The sequence below is a fragment of the Berghia stephanieae genome, chromosome 9 (genome assembly GCF_034508935.2).
Source record: "Berghia stephanieae isolate SIO BIC M18660-M18661 chromosome 9, UCSD_Bste_1.3, whole genome shotgun sequence".
Classification (NCBI taxonomy): Eukaryota; Metazoa; Mollusca; class Gastropoda; order Nudibranchia; family Aeolidiidae; genus Berghia; species Berghia stephanieae.
The window spans coordinates 501555-515806 of NC_088368.1; the positions used below are offsets into that span (position 1 = coordinate 501555).

General features: G+C 37.6%; 2 protein-coding genes across 2 annotated transcripts in view; one reads left to right on the forward strand and one right to left on the reverse strand.

Annotated features, from left to right (window-relative positions):
• The window catches only part of LOC144979431 (uncharacterized), a 198183-nt gene that overhangs the window by 35817 nt on the left and 148114 nt on the right, over nucleotides 1-14252 (forward strand). The gene's annotated exons all lie outside the window — the stretch shown is intronic.
• Nucleotides 630-11622, reverse strand: LOC144979430 (calcium load-activated calcium channel-like). Its single transcript, XM_078926077.1, has 7 exons — nucleotides 11483-11622; nucleotides 7482-7559; nucleotides 5858-5911; nucleotides 4978-5024; nucleotides 2829-2896; nucleotides 1359-1503; nucleotides 630-749 (listed from the first exon to the last, which is right to left on the reverse strand). The coding sequence occupies exons 1-7, from the start codon at nucleotides 11541-11543 to the stop codon at nucleotides 657-659; spliced, it is 546 nt and encodes a 181-aa protein (XP_078782203.1). The 5' UTR covers nucleotides 11544-11622; the 3' UTR covers nucleotides 630-656.

Here is a 14252-nt window from a genome sequence, read left to right on the forward strand (position 1 = left end):
TAATTTAAAAGGTCATTTTTGTAACATTCAGCACACAACACATCCAACACGACCAGCCTCGATATTAAATTATTTTGAAAAACTCCAAAAGGATTTCATTTCCATCTGTTTTCTCTGAATTCAATGATGAAAAGAGTGAGAATCTTCTACAATGACAAATACATGTCACACACACACACACAGTGTATGTGTCACGGGAAAAATGGGTGTCTTTGGATCAGCCTAAAGTAAACCAGAACCCTGCTGTGAAAGAGTTGGCCCTACCGGCCACGTGCAAAAGTTTGAATGGAAAATCTGGTGAAAACAATACAGTGATGATAAATATGATGGTTTGTAATAAATACGAGATACCAAATCACTCCAAGAGATATCTCACAAAAATCTCTCTGTCACACACACACACAATCTCACTCACAACAAAAAAAAATCCCAGCCAGGGCTTGGGCAAAACAGATCACCTCCCACTCCATTGACATGAAAGGAACTCGTAGAGAGTCAAATGGTCATTTCCATAACGACTCCTTCAACACACAAAAACACATCAAACCAATCCAATCCATCCATCATGGAGAATTCCACCATCTGGTGGCTTTTATTACTTGTATCCATTTGTCTTTTGTTTGGGGGAGGGTGGGGGGGGGGGGGGGGGTGAGGCATTATCTCGTCAAGTTGGCGGGGGGAGTGAAGAAACCGGTGCCTTGTTTACTGGCAGCTCTCGATGGGGCCAGACCCAAAAGCTTCTGGATGTTCTGTGGAATTGTTGGAATTTGAGATGGAGACAAGTTTGAATTGAAAAGGCAGCTTTGTTATCATTTGAATTATTTGGTTTCTTTTTAAGATACTTTCCCTTGCAAAATTCTCTGAATAGGTGTGTTATTGTTAGACAAGATGTGTTATGTCACAGTGTTAGACAAGGTGTGTTGTGTCTCAGTGTTAAGACAAGGTGTGTTGTGTCACAAAGTTAGATAAGGTGTGTTGTGTCACAGAGACAAGGTGTGTTGTGTCACAGTGTTAGACAAGGTGTGTTGTGTCACAGTGTTAGAGAAGGTGTGTTGTGTCACAGAGTTAGATAAGGTGTGTTGTGTCACAGTGTTAGACAAGGTGTGTTGTGTCTCAGTGTTAGACAAGGTGTGTTGTGTCACAGAGTTAGATAAGGTGTGTTGTGTCACAGAGCTAGACAAGGTGTGTTGTGTCACAGTGTTAGACAAGGTGTGTTGTGTCACAGAGTTAGATAAGGTGTGTTGTGTCACAGAGTTAGACAAGGTGTGTTGTGTCTCAGTGTTAAACAAGGTGTGTTGTGTCACAGAGTTAGACAAAACACACATATACCACCCAGTCACAGAGTGGTACAATCTCACCTGCCGTATAGACATGGTACACAGAATATAGAGGAAGATGAAGGAACAGTGGGTATAGTCTTCTCCTGGAAGGTTCCGGTGTGAAATGCCTTGTAGGAATGAGATGGGGGTGAAGGGGAGGTTGGCAACCACACGACCATCAAATCTGGCAACACACAGACACAAATAATAATAATAAAACTCTATCGTCCAAAGAAATGGAAATTCATTTGGTTCACATTGATGCCAATATAGACCACAATGACAGTCTAGTGGACACAAAATATACAAGTACAAACCCTGTGACAGTCTAGTAATACATATGACGGTCACATTTGGAAATATGTATATAAAAAATAAAGAACAAAACAAACTTGGGCTTTTACATAGCGCAATATCCACTAAACGTGCTCAAAGCGCTTTAAAAAGGGTTCCTGACCAACAACAACATGCAAAACGAGACATGACATCTGTTAGGCTATCTTACAATTTTGTCTGACAGAAACCACTGTTAATGGCCATATACTCATTTTACACCTGTGTACGGTGAGAGAATGTGAGTAAAGAAGAACCTTTTCCGAGGACTTTAACTATGCGCCGAACGAGGCTTGAACCCAGAATCTTCCGATCCGAAAGAAAGGGTCATACCTAGTGTCAAAAAATGACAGTTACTGTGTCAGACGGAGAGAAAGAAATCCCCAAATAATTCGGCCTTCAATGACCAGGAGTGAAAACTCAGAGATTCTGGTCATGTGACAAATGGACCTCAACACAAAGACACAGTATTTGGAATATTTTCCTTTCATGTCAAGTTTGAACTGCTTTGTCTGGATGTTTTCCTTACACAAACTTTTTCAGATTTTGGGGATCTTGATGATGATAATAATAATAATATATTAGTTGAGCCCTCTTCCATATCAGTGCGCTTTACAGGGGCATCAACAATTCAATTTGGACAATTCAAAGTCCCAAGATGCTTTTTAAAACATATCTTCCAATGAAATATGCCGTATTGATAGCTCAGTGGATAGAGCACTCCCTTCACAAGCAAAGCGACCAGAATTGGTGCAGCCCAGTAGTGATTTGGTAGCTGGGACTGTTAGATCTGGCAGTCCTATCTAAAGGGTAGCAAGAAATTGCCGCTGCCCATGTAAGTCTGAAACCTAAAAACTAAGATAAACTCCATCCCCTTGGGCCTTATACTTATGGCTCTGAAAGACTACCTTCACCCCCCCCCCCCCCTCCCCCCCGAACTAGTGCCAAATAACAGGGTTGCCAATTCAGAAGGCAAAAATTTACTGAACTTTTACGCAGACACAAACGAGCGCCCCCTTTCCGAGTGCTGAGCTCCAGTCAAAAGACATGATGTACTTTTCTTCTATTTATCAGTTGTTTGGAAAATATGCTGAGGCTTTATTACAATACTGAATTCCATAAATATACTGGAAATTGACAAGCTTGTAATAAACCAATGTCTCCAGTACAACTTACATAGAGTTGAACATGCTGAGCAGGGCTGTGAAGGCAAAACCGATGGCAAACATGGATTTCATCTTGACCTGGAGTATAAAAAAATAAAAGATTGAAATGGATCGACTATTTTCTTCTTCTCCTTCTCTTTATCAATCATTAATAATATTCAAGGAAGTCAATTGCTGATGAGAAGAAAGGACATTAAAACATAATAATAATAATAGACTTTTACAGACACACGGTATCCTCAACCATGGGGGACGACACAAAAACTGTCAGAATGGCCGTCACACCCTTGTCATTTATCCAATTTTTAAAATCATAATTTTAAAACTAAAAACTTGAGATTTTATACAGCGCAATATCCACTAAACTTGCTCAAAGCCTTTTACAAAGTGTCTCTGACCACCATGACGCATGTTAGGTGGTATTACAATTATCGTCAGAGACAACACTGTTAACGACCAGGTACTCATTTTACATCCGAGTACAGTGAGAGAATATGAGTAAAGAACCTTTTTCCAAGGACTCAACTATGCACCAAGTGAGGCTCAAATCCAGAACCTTCCAATTCGAAAGCGAGGGCCATAGCACAAGACCAGATAATCACAATTCCAGGCCCTGAACAAAGTTGCTGGATGTTAAAATATTCATTCTTTATTGACTTCCATTTTCCCATGGATAGAAATAGAAAGACAATTGTCAAAATAGAAAAGGACTAAATTTACAATCTTGAACTCTTGCCCCGAACCCAAATTCATATCTCCACAAAAACAACTAAAAATCCTTTTTTTAAATCGAATCTACAGGGTGTTTAATTAAAAGCCAATTGGTCGACAGTGCAACACGCTAAAGGCCAATTGATCTCCAACACGCATTCGATGAACTACACAGGACAGCTGGAAAAGTTTGTGAACACGACTGTAAGACAAGAGAAACAAACTGTGATACAGCCTACTGTACATGATATTACCTACTGTACATGTATAGAAGGATCAAAAGTGGCATCACCCAGCTCCTTGTTATTGTTTTTAGCAGGCCATTTTATGAGAAGTTATTACGAAATTCTATCAATCAGACTAAACAATTTAAAGGATAGACATATTTTTGTGCGTCGATACATTTTATCCAGCGGCGGATGTTGGAAGTATTTTGGATAAACACACAGCATCAATTTGATCCCATTGTTTGCACATCCTGGTCTCGGAGAATCATGCATTATTGTTGGTAAAATAGTGAAAAATATTCACTGCTGATTTACTCAAACGCAGGATAACATGGTAGGATGTATGGGAAGCAATAAAGATGGAATGCACTTGTCTACACACGTTTGGTCTGAGTCCACGGATGTCCAGTATTGGCACAGGCAATTGATAAATAAGCATGGCATTATTCATGTGTCAAAATGCAATTCCTCAATTAGGTCAACACTTTGTAATAATTACTCACAAAATGTGTGTCTGATTGTTTTCGGTCAGATGCCTGAGACGAACCAAAAAACTATGTCACAGTACAATTTTTTTTAAAAACAAAAAGCGAATTGTAGTTAGTTGTCCTCAAGTAAATAAATGATTCCATTGGTTGAGTTATTGAATACAACTCACAGCTATCAACCTTTTCAATATTCCATTGGTTGAGTTATTGAATACAACTCACAGCTATCAACCTTTTCAATATTCCATTGGTTGAGTTATTGAATACAACTCACAGCTATCAACCTTTTCAATATTCCATTGATGAGTTATTGAATACAACTCACAGCTATCAACCTTTTCAATATTCCATTGGTTGAGTTATTAAATACAACCTTTTTATCATGATTGTCGTCTTGATTTATGACTTGATTTTTTGGGGTCAGTTTCAGGCTATAAGTTCACGAAAGCGACGGCACAACCAGCTCTGCTCTATCACTCTCTGTGGCCAGCTTGATGGCCCGAATCGTGGATGCCGTGAAAAATTTACTGTGAGAATGAAGGACATAATTTGGGGATTCTGTCATTGTTTGTTGAACCTGTGAATTTGTCAAATGCATGTCTGACCAACAAAAGCGTGTTGCACTGTATTTAACCCTTGATTGTTTATATAATAAATATTATATTATATTACAGATAACTCCCATCAAAGTCAAAGCAGAATGAGGTAAGACAAATCCCAAGACTGGACTCACCAGTGACAAATCTCTGCTGTTTGTCTTCAGTCTCTCCTCTTGTCGCTCTGATGATGACAACAAATTTGGAAGGAAAAAGATTAAATTTTTCCCTAATTCAAACATTTGAGATAAAGCCAAGACCATTGAACACAATGCATTTAGGACTCTAAAAATTAACCCTTTATATAGCACATTTTCCCTGCATTCCAAATGCTCTATATGTTTTATCTCTCATGCTTCCATTCATTTCCATCAATCCATTCCACACTGGTGATAGACAGCCTTTTCAACAACAACAACAATAATCATACAAAAGGCAGTCGTACACACCAAATATTCATGTTTTAAAAAATAGAATAAAAAGTGATAAAAAATGAAGCAATGAACTGTCAAGCAGAAAACGTCTAGGATAAAAATGTCCAAAAGATAGGGTTTCAGTTTATTCCCACAGACACTGCCTGTGAACCTCACGGATAAAGTAAGCAAATTCCACAAGCACTTGTGCATTATCGGTTAGGGTTTATAGTCAGGAACTCATCTATACCTGGAATAAGTAAGGTGATGCATGTCAAGTGCCTTGACCAAGGACATAAAGAAAGGCCAGAAATGGTCGACTACTGTCATTCATCCAATAGGGAAGGAAAGTTGTGACGTCATACCTTCTACTTTTCTGGTTTGGAAGTGTGTATAACCAGTCCTTCGGACAAATAATGGATAGGTTACATATAGAGTCACAAGGTGGCAAAACTATTTTAGAAGCAGGATGTACACAGGCAAATTCTAAGGATTATGGGCCATAAAAGAGTGAGGAGGGATGATCTATATTGGTGAACAGCATATATTTAGACTAGAAAATAAGATGCCATCACATATCACACATCCCACATATCAGACTTACCAAGTTTTTTCTTTTGACTTTTATCCGTCGGTTCTGTATCTCGTACTTTCTCCACTGAAAACAAAATAATAGTCAAAGGCTTTAAAAATATCAAAGGGACAAATGAGGGAGCAGGCACTGGTGTAGGGTGATCACCTCAAGAGGTGTTTATCAACAAACACTGCCAGATGATGCAGAAAAAAAAATAATAAAGGAAAAAAAAAAAAATCATCCCCCCAAATAAATCAGCCTGCTTTAACACATTTCTGTTGACAACGCAAGAAAAAAATAGAAAAAGAGAAAAGGATGACCTGTTGATTTTGATGATAAAAAGTCAAGTGTTGAAGGAATCCAAACAAGTCATGCCTTGAATGATTGCTGTACTTGTCAGATTGTCAATGGGATACTTTGTATTAGTTACACGACTGTTCTATATTCTACATCACAATGGGGATATTATATTGCTTGAAGTCATAATAATTAATAATAACAATATAACAGCAACAGCATCAATAATAATAAAAATCATAATCATCATCATCATTACCATTATGTTTTGTTTTTTACAGCGATTGCAAGCAACACTTTAGGTCATTTCAGCGCCAGTAAAAAGGAATAAAATGGGAGTGAAAAAAATTATAGATTTACCACTGAAAGCACATGAGAAAAAGTAAGGCAAAGGGAAAGGGTTTAAATAAGAAATAGATGTAAATTCCAAGAGCACACTATCAGTGTACTTAGTCTAAGATCCCTAAAAGTCTCATCCTGGCAGAAGCACAAGTTCCCACCAAGAGGAATACACTCAAAAGTTTACAAACCATTAAATAATAATAATTGAGCTTTTATATAGCGCAATATCCACTAAACATGCTCAAAGCGCTTTACTAGGGGTCCCTGGGCAACAGCAACATTTAAAATGTAGGACAGGACATGACGCCTGTTAGGCGATATTACTGGGGGTTTTTTTCGACAGAGACAACGCTGTTAAAGGCCAGGTACTCATTTTACACCTGAGTACGGTGAGAGAATGTGAGTAAAGAGCCTTCTACAAGGACTCAACTATGCGCCGAGCGAGGCTCGAACCCAGGACCTTCCGATCCAAAAGAGAGTGTCATACCACAAGACCACATAGCCGCAAATATATATAACCTCTATTTGTTTTCCAATTGCTTTTTGTCTTTGTCTTGGAATGAGATTACTTGGTTTTGTCCTGGCCCTTGTCGGAGTCCTTGGCTCGGAGGGAATCAGTCAAATGTAGTTTTGGGAGGATATTTTGTATATCATCTCTCTGTTATGCACTGAATTATTGTTTTATATATATATATATATATATATATATATATATATATATATATATATATATATATATATATATATATATATATATAATATATATATATATATATATATATATATATATATATATATATATATATCCTCCCAAAACTACATTTGACTTGATTCCCTACCTCTCAGCCAAGGACAAAACCAAGTAATCTCATTCCAAGACAAAGACAAAAAGCAATTGGAAAACAAATATAGGGGTATACAAGACACAATAAGCCACCTCCCTGCCCACTATAGGAGGTCATGGACCCAACCCAGATTATCATTATTCTATCAATAATAACAAAATGTTCCATACATTTTTTACTCTGTTTCTCCACCTCTGCCTTGAGTTTCTTATACTTGTCTGTTCTGTAGACCATGAGCCATGTCAACCCTGTGATGAAAGAGAACACGACAATGCCAATTATATATCAGTCAGGTGGATTGTGATTGACACTTCTCCTCCGTCAGTCATTTCATATGAAAAAATAAAGTAGTCCTTCAGAGCCATTAGGCACATGGAGCCGAAGTTTATCCCGGTTTCTATAGCGTGGAAATGACAATAGTAATATTAATAGCAATTGCTTGCTAATCTTTTGATAGGTAGGACGCTAGTCCTAACAGTAGAAAACGGTAAGGGCTGCCTGAAGCCGGTGATCGTAAAATACTAACGAAAGAGTGAAAATGGAAAGGCTTCGTATGGGAACAAAACAGACAATGGACGTTTCGGGTACAAACCCTTCGTCAGCACAACAATACACAAATAAACGTGGAAAACAAATACAGACGATACAAGTTATTAACATTTCATTCATACTGCAACCACCATTGAGTACAGACGATACAAGTTATTAACATTTCATTCATACTGCAACCACCATTGAGTACAGACGATACAAGTTATTAACATTTCATTCATACTGCAACCACCATTGAGTACAGACGATACAAGTTATTAACATTTCATTCATACTGCAACCACCATTGAGTACAGACGATACAAGTTATTAACATTTCATTCATACTGCAACCACCATTGAGTACAGACGATACAGGGTTATTAACATTTCATTCATACTGCAACCACCATTGAGTACAGACGATACAAGTTATTAACATTTCATTCATACTGCAACCACCATTGAGTACAGACGATACAAGTTATTAACATTTCATTCATACTGCAACCACCATTGAGTACAGACGATACAAGTTATTAACATTTCATTCATACTGCAACCACCATTGAGTACAGACGATACAAGTTATTAACATTTCATTCATACTGCAACCACCATTGAGTACAGACGATACAAGTTATTAACATTTCATTCATACTGCAACCACCATTGAGTACAGACGATACAAGTTATTAACATTTCATTCATACTGCAACCACCATTGAGTACAGACGATACAAGTTATTTTTTCATTATATTTTATTTGTTTTCCACGTTTATTTGTGTATTGTTGTGCTGACGAAGGGTTTGTACCCGAAACGTCCATTGTCTGTTTTGTTCCCATACGAAGCCTTTCCATTTTCACTCTTTCGTTAGTAGTCCTAACAGTAACTCTCACAGACCCAGTACCCAATCTCTGTTGGGGAGTCCGCTTATCTAATTTTCACAATTTTGGTACCATTCGAATCGTGTTGAAAAGCACTTTATACTGATATAGGTTTCATTGAGCTCAATCCAATTTGATTTTTTTACCAAAGTACCTATCATCCAGGATTAGAATAGTCACTCCCTTTGTATTGTTGACGTTGACGGTAGGCGTTATTTTTTTTTCTTTTTCTATCTAAATGAATGATTGGGAACTTCCAAGGAGTTAACCGTTGGTACCACGGCGCACCTCTATAGATCAAGTCTATTTTCCCGAGCATTCGGAGAAATAATCACTTCTGTCATTATTCCCAGACGCCTGTCTGGGGATAATAAAAATTCGTTATCCCCAGACAGGTGTCTGGGGATAACCAATTTTTGTTATCCCCAGACAACTGTCTGAGGATACTATCCCCAGACGCATGTAGCAAGTGGGCAGAAAGATTTTATGCAAAATGCCAAACTAGGCGTGAAAAATACCAAATATTCTGGAAAAAATACTAGTGGTTGTGTCCCAAAACAGTTAATATATCAAGTGATATTTAACACAAGATGAAAGTAAATAGTGATCAAATGTCAAATCCAGCTCTTTTTTAAAAAATATTTTAAAGCAAATGGATCAGTGAAATTTCTTTTGTTACTTTGATCTGAAAACGTCAAACTGGCAATTCGACTTTTTATTTTCAACCAGGAAGAAAGTTGTTAATCATCAAATCTGTTCATAGTCCACCAACCATTTAAATTTTCATTACCAACCTACCTGTTAACTTTATTGATCATCTCTTGTTTCTATAATTTGCTCATTCTGGCCACAATTTTGGGGACGACCGGGAATAATTTTTATGTCGCGGACGAATTCCTAGGCCATGGTGTTGTTCGCCCCAAAGCCCAAAACCCACACCTGTTATTTCCTGTCTGCTTCGCACAAGACAATACAATTTAGTATCACACGTCCACAAAACTAGATCCAACAACATATTTTTATTCGAATCAGAGATGAAAATAACTACCAAAACAAGGAATCAAAAATGGTGGAAATATGTTTAGCTCATATATGAATTTAAAATATTCCGATAGCGGTGTGGATAGGCAGCTCAGTGGGTAAGGCCACCTTTCATTTTTCCCCTTTTAGCTGCACAGATTCGACCCAGTCGCGACCGCCCCCCCCCCCCCCCACTCATTTTTTTTTTTTTTTTACTATTCTTTCTTTCTTCCCAATTGATTTTCATTGTTTTCACTTTTGTTCCGAGTTCCGAGCAAGAGTTTTTTTTTAATCAGTTGAATTTTTTATTTCTCCGATAATATTATTTCATTATTTAATTTGCTCTCGATCTATTATTGTTTTTTTTTTGTTTTGGTCAATGATAATAATAATAATAATAATAATAATAATAATAATAATAATAATAATAATAATAATAATAATAATAATAATAATAATAATGATGATAATTGTAATATTTGTTATTATTATTACTGTTACCATCATAATCATTATTATATTATTATCAATAATAGTATTATTTTTATTATTAATACTCTTATTATCATACTATTACTATTATTATTATTATTATTATTATTATTATTATTATTATTATTATTATTATTATTATTATTATTATGTTATTATAATAATAATTATTATTATTATTATTATTATTATTATTATTATTATTATTATTATTATTATTATTATTATTATTATTATTATTATTATTGTTAACACTATTCCCTGCTCCGAGGGAAATCTCTCTTTTTCTTTTTTCTTTTTTATATTTTGACCTAAACCTTAGAGTTTTTTGTTTGCTAAACCTTTATGTAAATGTTCCGTTTCTGAGCATGAATTTCTTAAATTGTTTTTATTTTTAAAACAATTATTGTTTTTATGTTTAAAACACTTATTGTTTTTTTTTTCTCCTCTATCTGACCATTTGGTCGCTCTCTGAATATTTCTGTTTGTTTGCTTTTTAATTATTTATTCTTTTTAGACACTATTTGAGATCGGAGTGGGGACGAATTTATTTGCTAGAAACTAGAAAAAAAACAAGAGAGAGAGAGAGAGAGAAGAGAGAGAGAGAGAGGAGAGAGAGGGGAGAGAGAGAGAGAGAGAGAGAGAGAGAGAGAGTTTAATAATAAAAAAAAAGAGGTGGGGGGAGGATGGATGGGACATTTATCCCTTTCAACGTTCTGTAAAAAGAAGACGGAATTTAAAAAAAAAAAAAAGTGACGTTACCAGGATTTGAACCCACAACGTCGATTATGGTCAAACTTCCAGGGCAGACGACTAAACCATTCGGCCATGACACCCACTTCGAAGTCGACGCATATTGTGTATATGTAGTAACAACTGATTTCAATGTTGGTTAATTTTATGTTTTTATAGATATTTTATTAACTTTCCTTATTTCTATGTGTATCTGGAAACATTCCATATTCTGGAATGTGGATTATTGTTTAAAAGAGCGGAGTTTCAAATATGCGTCTGGGGATAATAAAAATTCGTTATCCCCAGACAGGTGTCTGGGGATAACAAATTTTTATTATCCCCAGACAGGTGTCTGGGGATAATCACAGCGCAAATTCTATTCGTGACAAAAGAATAGTTATCGATAACTGGTGGTTGGTATTGGTAGGCTACCTAATCACGTCTTTCCGTCAGCATAGCAAGGAATGTCTACAGACATTTATATTCGCTTTGTATAGGACTCACCTTCGCCTAGAAAAGCTGTGCATATTGAAATGCAAACAATAAGAATACAGTCAGAAAGCATTTTTGCCGATAGAAATTGGGCGTTGGCGTTTGTTATCCTAGACCGGTGAGCAGAACTAAGAACGAAAGTAGACAAGACAGGCAGGGTTGCCAGAAAAAAATAAAGGTAGGAAGTAGCCAAACCACCAAGCACTCGAGACCAAATTGAGACAAAACGGTTCGAATCAGGGAGCCAAATGGAAATCAGCTGATACTATGCATTTTGAAAGAAAAAAAAAAACAATTTAAAAAACTGAACATCCATCAGCCGGATTTAACGTACCAAAAAATAAAACTGTGTGTAACTTTGAACGTTTATTATAGTCTGCTTGACATAATTTAGTGAGAACTGCTCATAAAAATGACTTGTTAAAAACAATAACAAAGAGCTGAGTTACGTCAATTTCGTTCCATCTGCGTATATGAGTACCAGTACTGAATATATTTATAATATAGGTTTATATTGCTGTTAGGCTAAGAGATTTAGACCCAGTCGCTCAGCGGTTTGTGCTCAAAGACTTGAATCGTGTGTCATGAGTCAAAAAATATCTTCTTTATAATCCATATTAATAAATAAATAAATAAAATTCCTTTTATAGGGGAAATTTGTCTCTATGGCCTATTCCAAGGGAAGACTTGAATAACCAAGCGTCAGCCGCAGTGCGGCGCCGCAAATTGAGCTAGGGCGAGGTGACTTGCTCAAGGCCGCACAGTGAAGCGGCGGGTGATCGAACTCGGTACCTTTCGGGTACGAAGCAAAGACCCGTACCGCTGAGCCACGCTGTCCCATGATCATAGAAACAACTAACTGAAACTATAAAAAATAAACACCCCAACTGAAACAAAAGTGATTTCGTGTGTGATCTATCCACCTTGAGCATGGAAACAACTAGAACTATGATGAAACTAGTAACTAGAATATTTAAACACCGTATAATATACAAGTTGGCAGGGTAGACTGTTTCACAGCGCAGAATTTAATCAGATAGAAGCATTGATGACGTCTGTACCTCGTCTCTACCTTCGTCGGGGACGCACTGAGATTGGCCATGTCCACCCCCTTGAGTTAGTGTTGATGTTGTATCCTGTGAGCTTAATTTATAGATTGTCAGCGTGTTGTGGGCTGCACTTAGTGTTGCGGTGAATGTGTGACAACACTTCCCATTGAGGACAAGACTTGAACAATCATCACGATGGCCGCAATCAAGTAGTTGTGTTTTCATCCTATTTCTTGGAGTTGTTTTAACTGCTGTAACCAAAAACAACAGAAAAAAAAGAAAAATAAGGAAAAAAAGATTCGTTCAACAACTGCATTGCCGACTGGGGTCGTTAAGCAAGACAATACAAGTGGCCAGCTCATTGAAAGATCCATGTTCTATCCCTCCCCAGTCGTTAATCAAGACAATACAACTGGCCAGCTCATTGAAAGATCCATGTTCCATCCCTCCCCAGTCGTTAAGCAAGACAATACAACTGGCCAGCTCATTGAACGATCCATGTTCCATCCCTCCCCAGTCGTTAAGCAAGACAATACAACTGGCCAGCTCATTGAAAGATCCATGCTCCATCCCTCCCCAGTCGTTAATCAAGACAATACAATTGGCCAGCTCATTGAAAGATCCATGTTCCATCCCTCCCCAGTCGTTAAGCAAGACAATACAAATGGCCAGCTCATTGAAAGATCCATGTTCCATCCCTCCCCAGTCGTTAAGCAAGACAATACAACTGGCCAGCTCATTGAAAGATCCATGTTCCATCCCTCCCCAGTCGTTCAGCAAGACAATACAACTGGCCAGCTCATTGAAAGATCCATGTTCCATCCCTCCCCAGTCGTTAAGCAAGACAATACAACTGGCCAGCTCATTGAAAGATCCATGTTCCATCCCTCCCCAGTCGTTAAGCAAGACAATACAACTGGCTAGCTCATTGAAAGATCCATGTTCCATCCCTCCCCAGTCGTTAAGCAAGACAATACAATGGCCAGCTCATTGAAAGATCAGTTCCATCCCTCCAGTCGTAAGCAAGACTACAATGCCAGCTCATTGAAGATCCATGTTCCATCCCCCCAGTCGTTAAGCAAGACAATACAACTGGCCAGCTCATTGAAAGATCCATGTTTCATCCCTCCCCAGTCGTTAAGCAAGACAATACAACTGGCCAGCTCATTGAAAGACCCATGTTCCATCCCTCCCCAGTCGTTAATCAAGACAATACAACTGGCCAGCTCATTGAAAGACCCATGTTCCATCCCTCCCCAGTCGTTAATCAAGACAATACAACTGGCCAGCTCATTGAAAGACCCATGTTCCATCCCTCCAAGCGGGAACTTTTCAGTATCCAGGGGAATGCATGTTGCATTAAAGACTTTCTCATCTTTCCAGTCAACCAAAATGTATCTTTCTGCTCTGTTCATCCAAAGCTGTCGACAGTACTGCCGTCATACTCACCTATGTTTTCAATTGCTTAAACAATTCTGCTCCTGTTTACCTTCAGGAACTTACCCACCTTTATGAACCCAGTCGAAATTTAAGATCGTCTAATTTAAACATCCTAAGAGAACCCCCAAAATCGATAGTTTTTCATGAGAAATCCTTTGACCACCATGACCCCCCCCCCCCCCCCCCCGATTGTGGAACTCCATCAGTATTGAAACTAAAAATAGTGAAAGTCCACTTATCTTTAGAAAACGGTTAAAAACTGAGCTTTTCTGTAGGGCATATAATTTGGACAC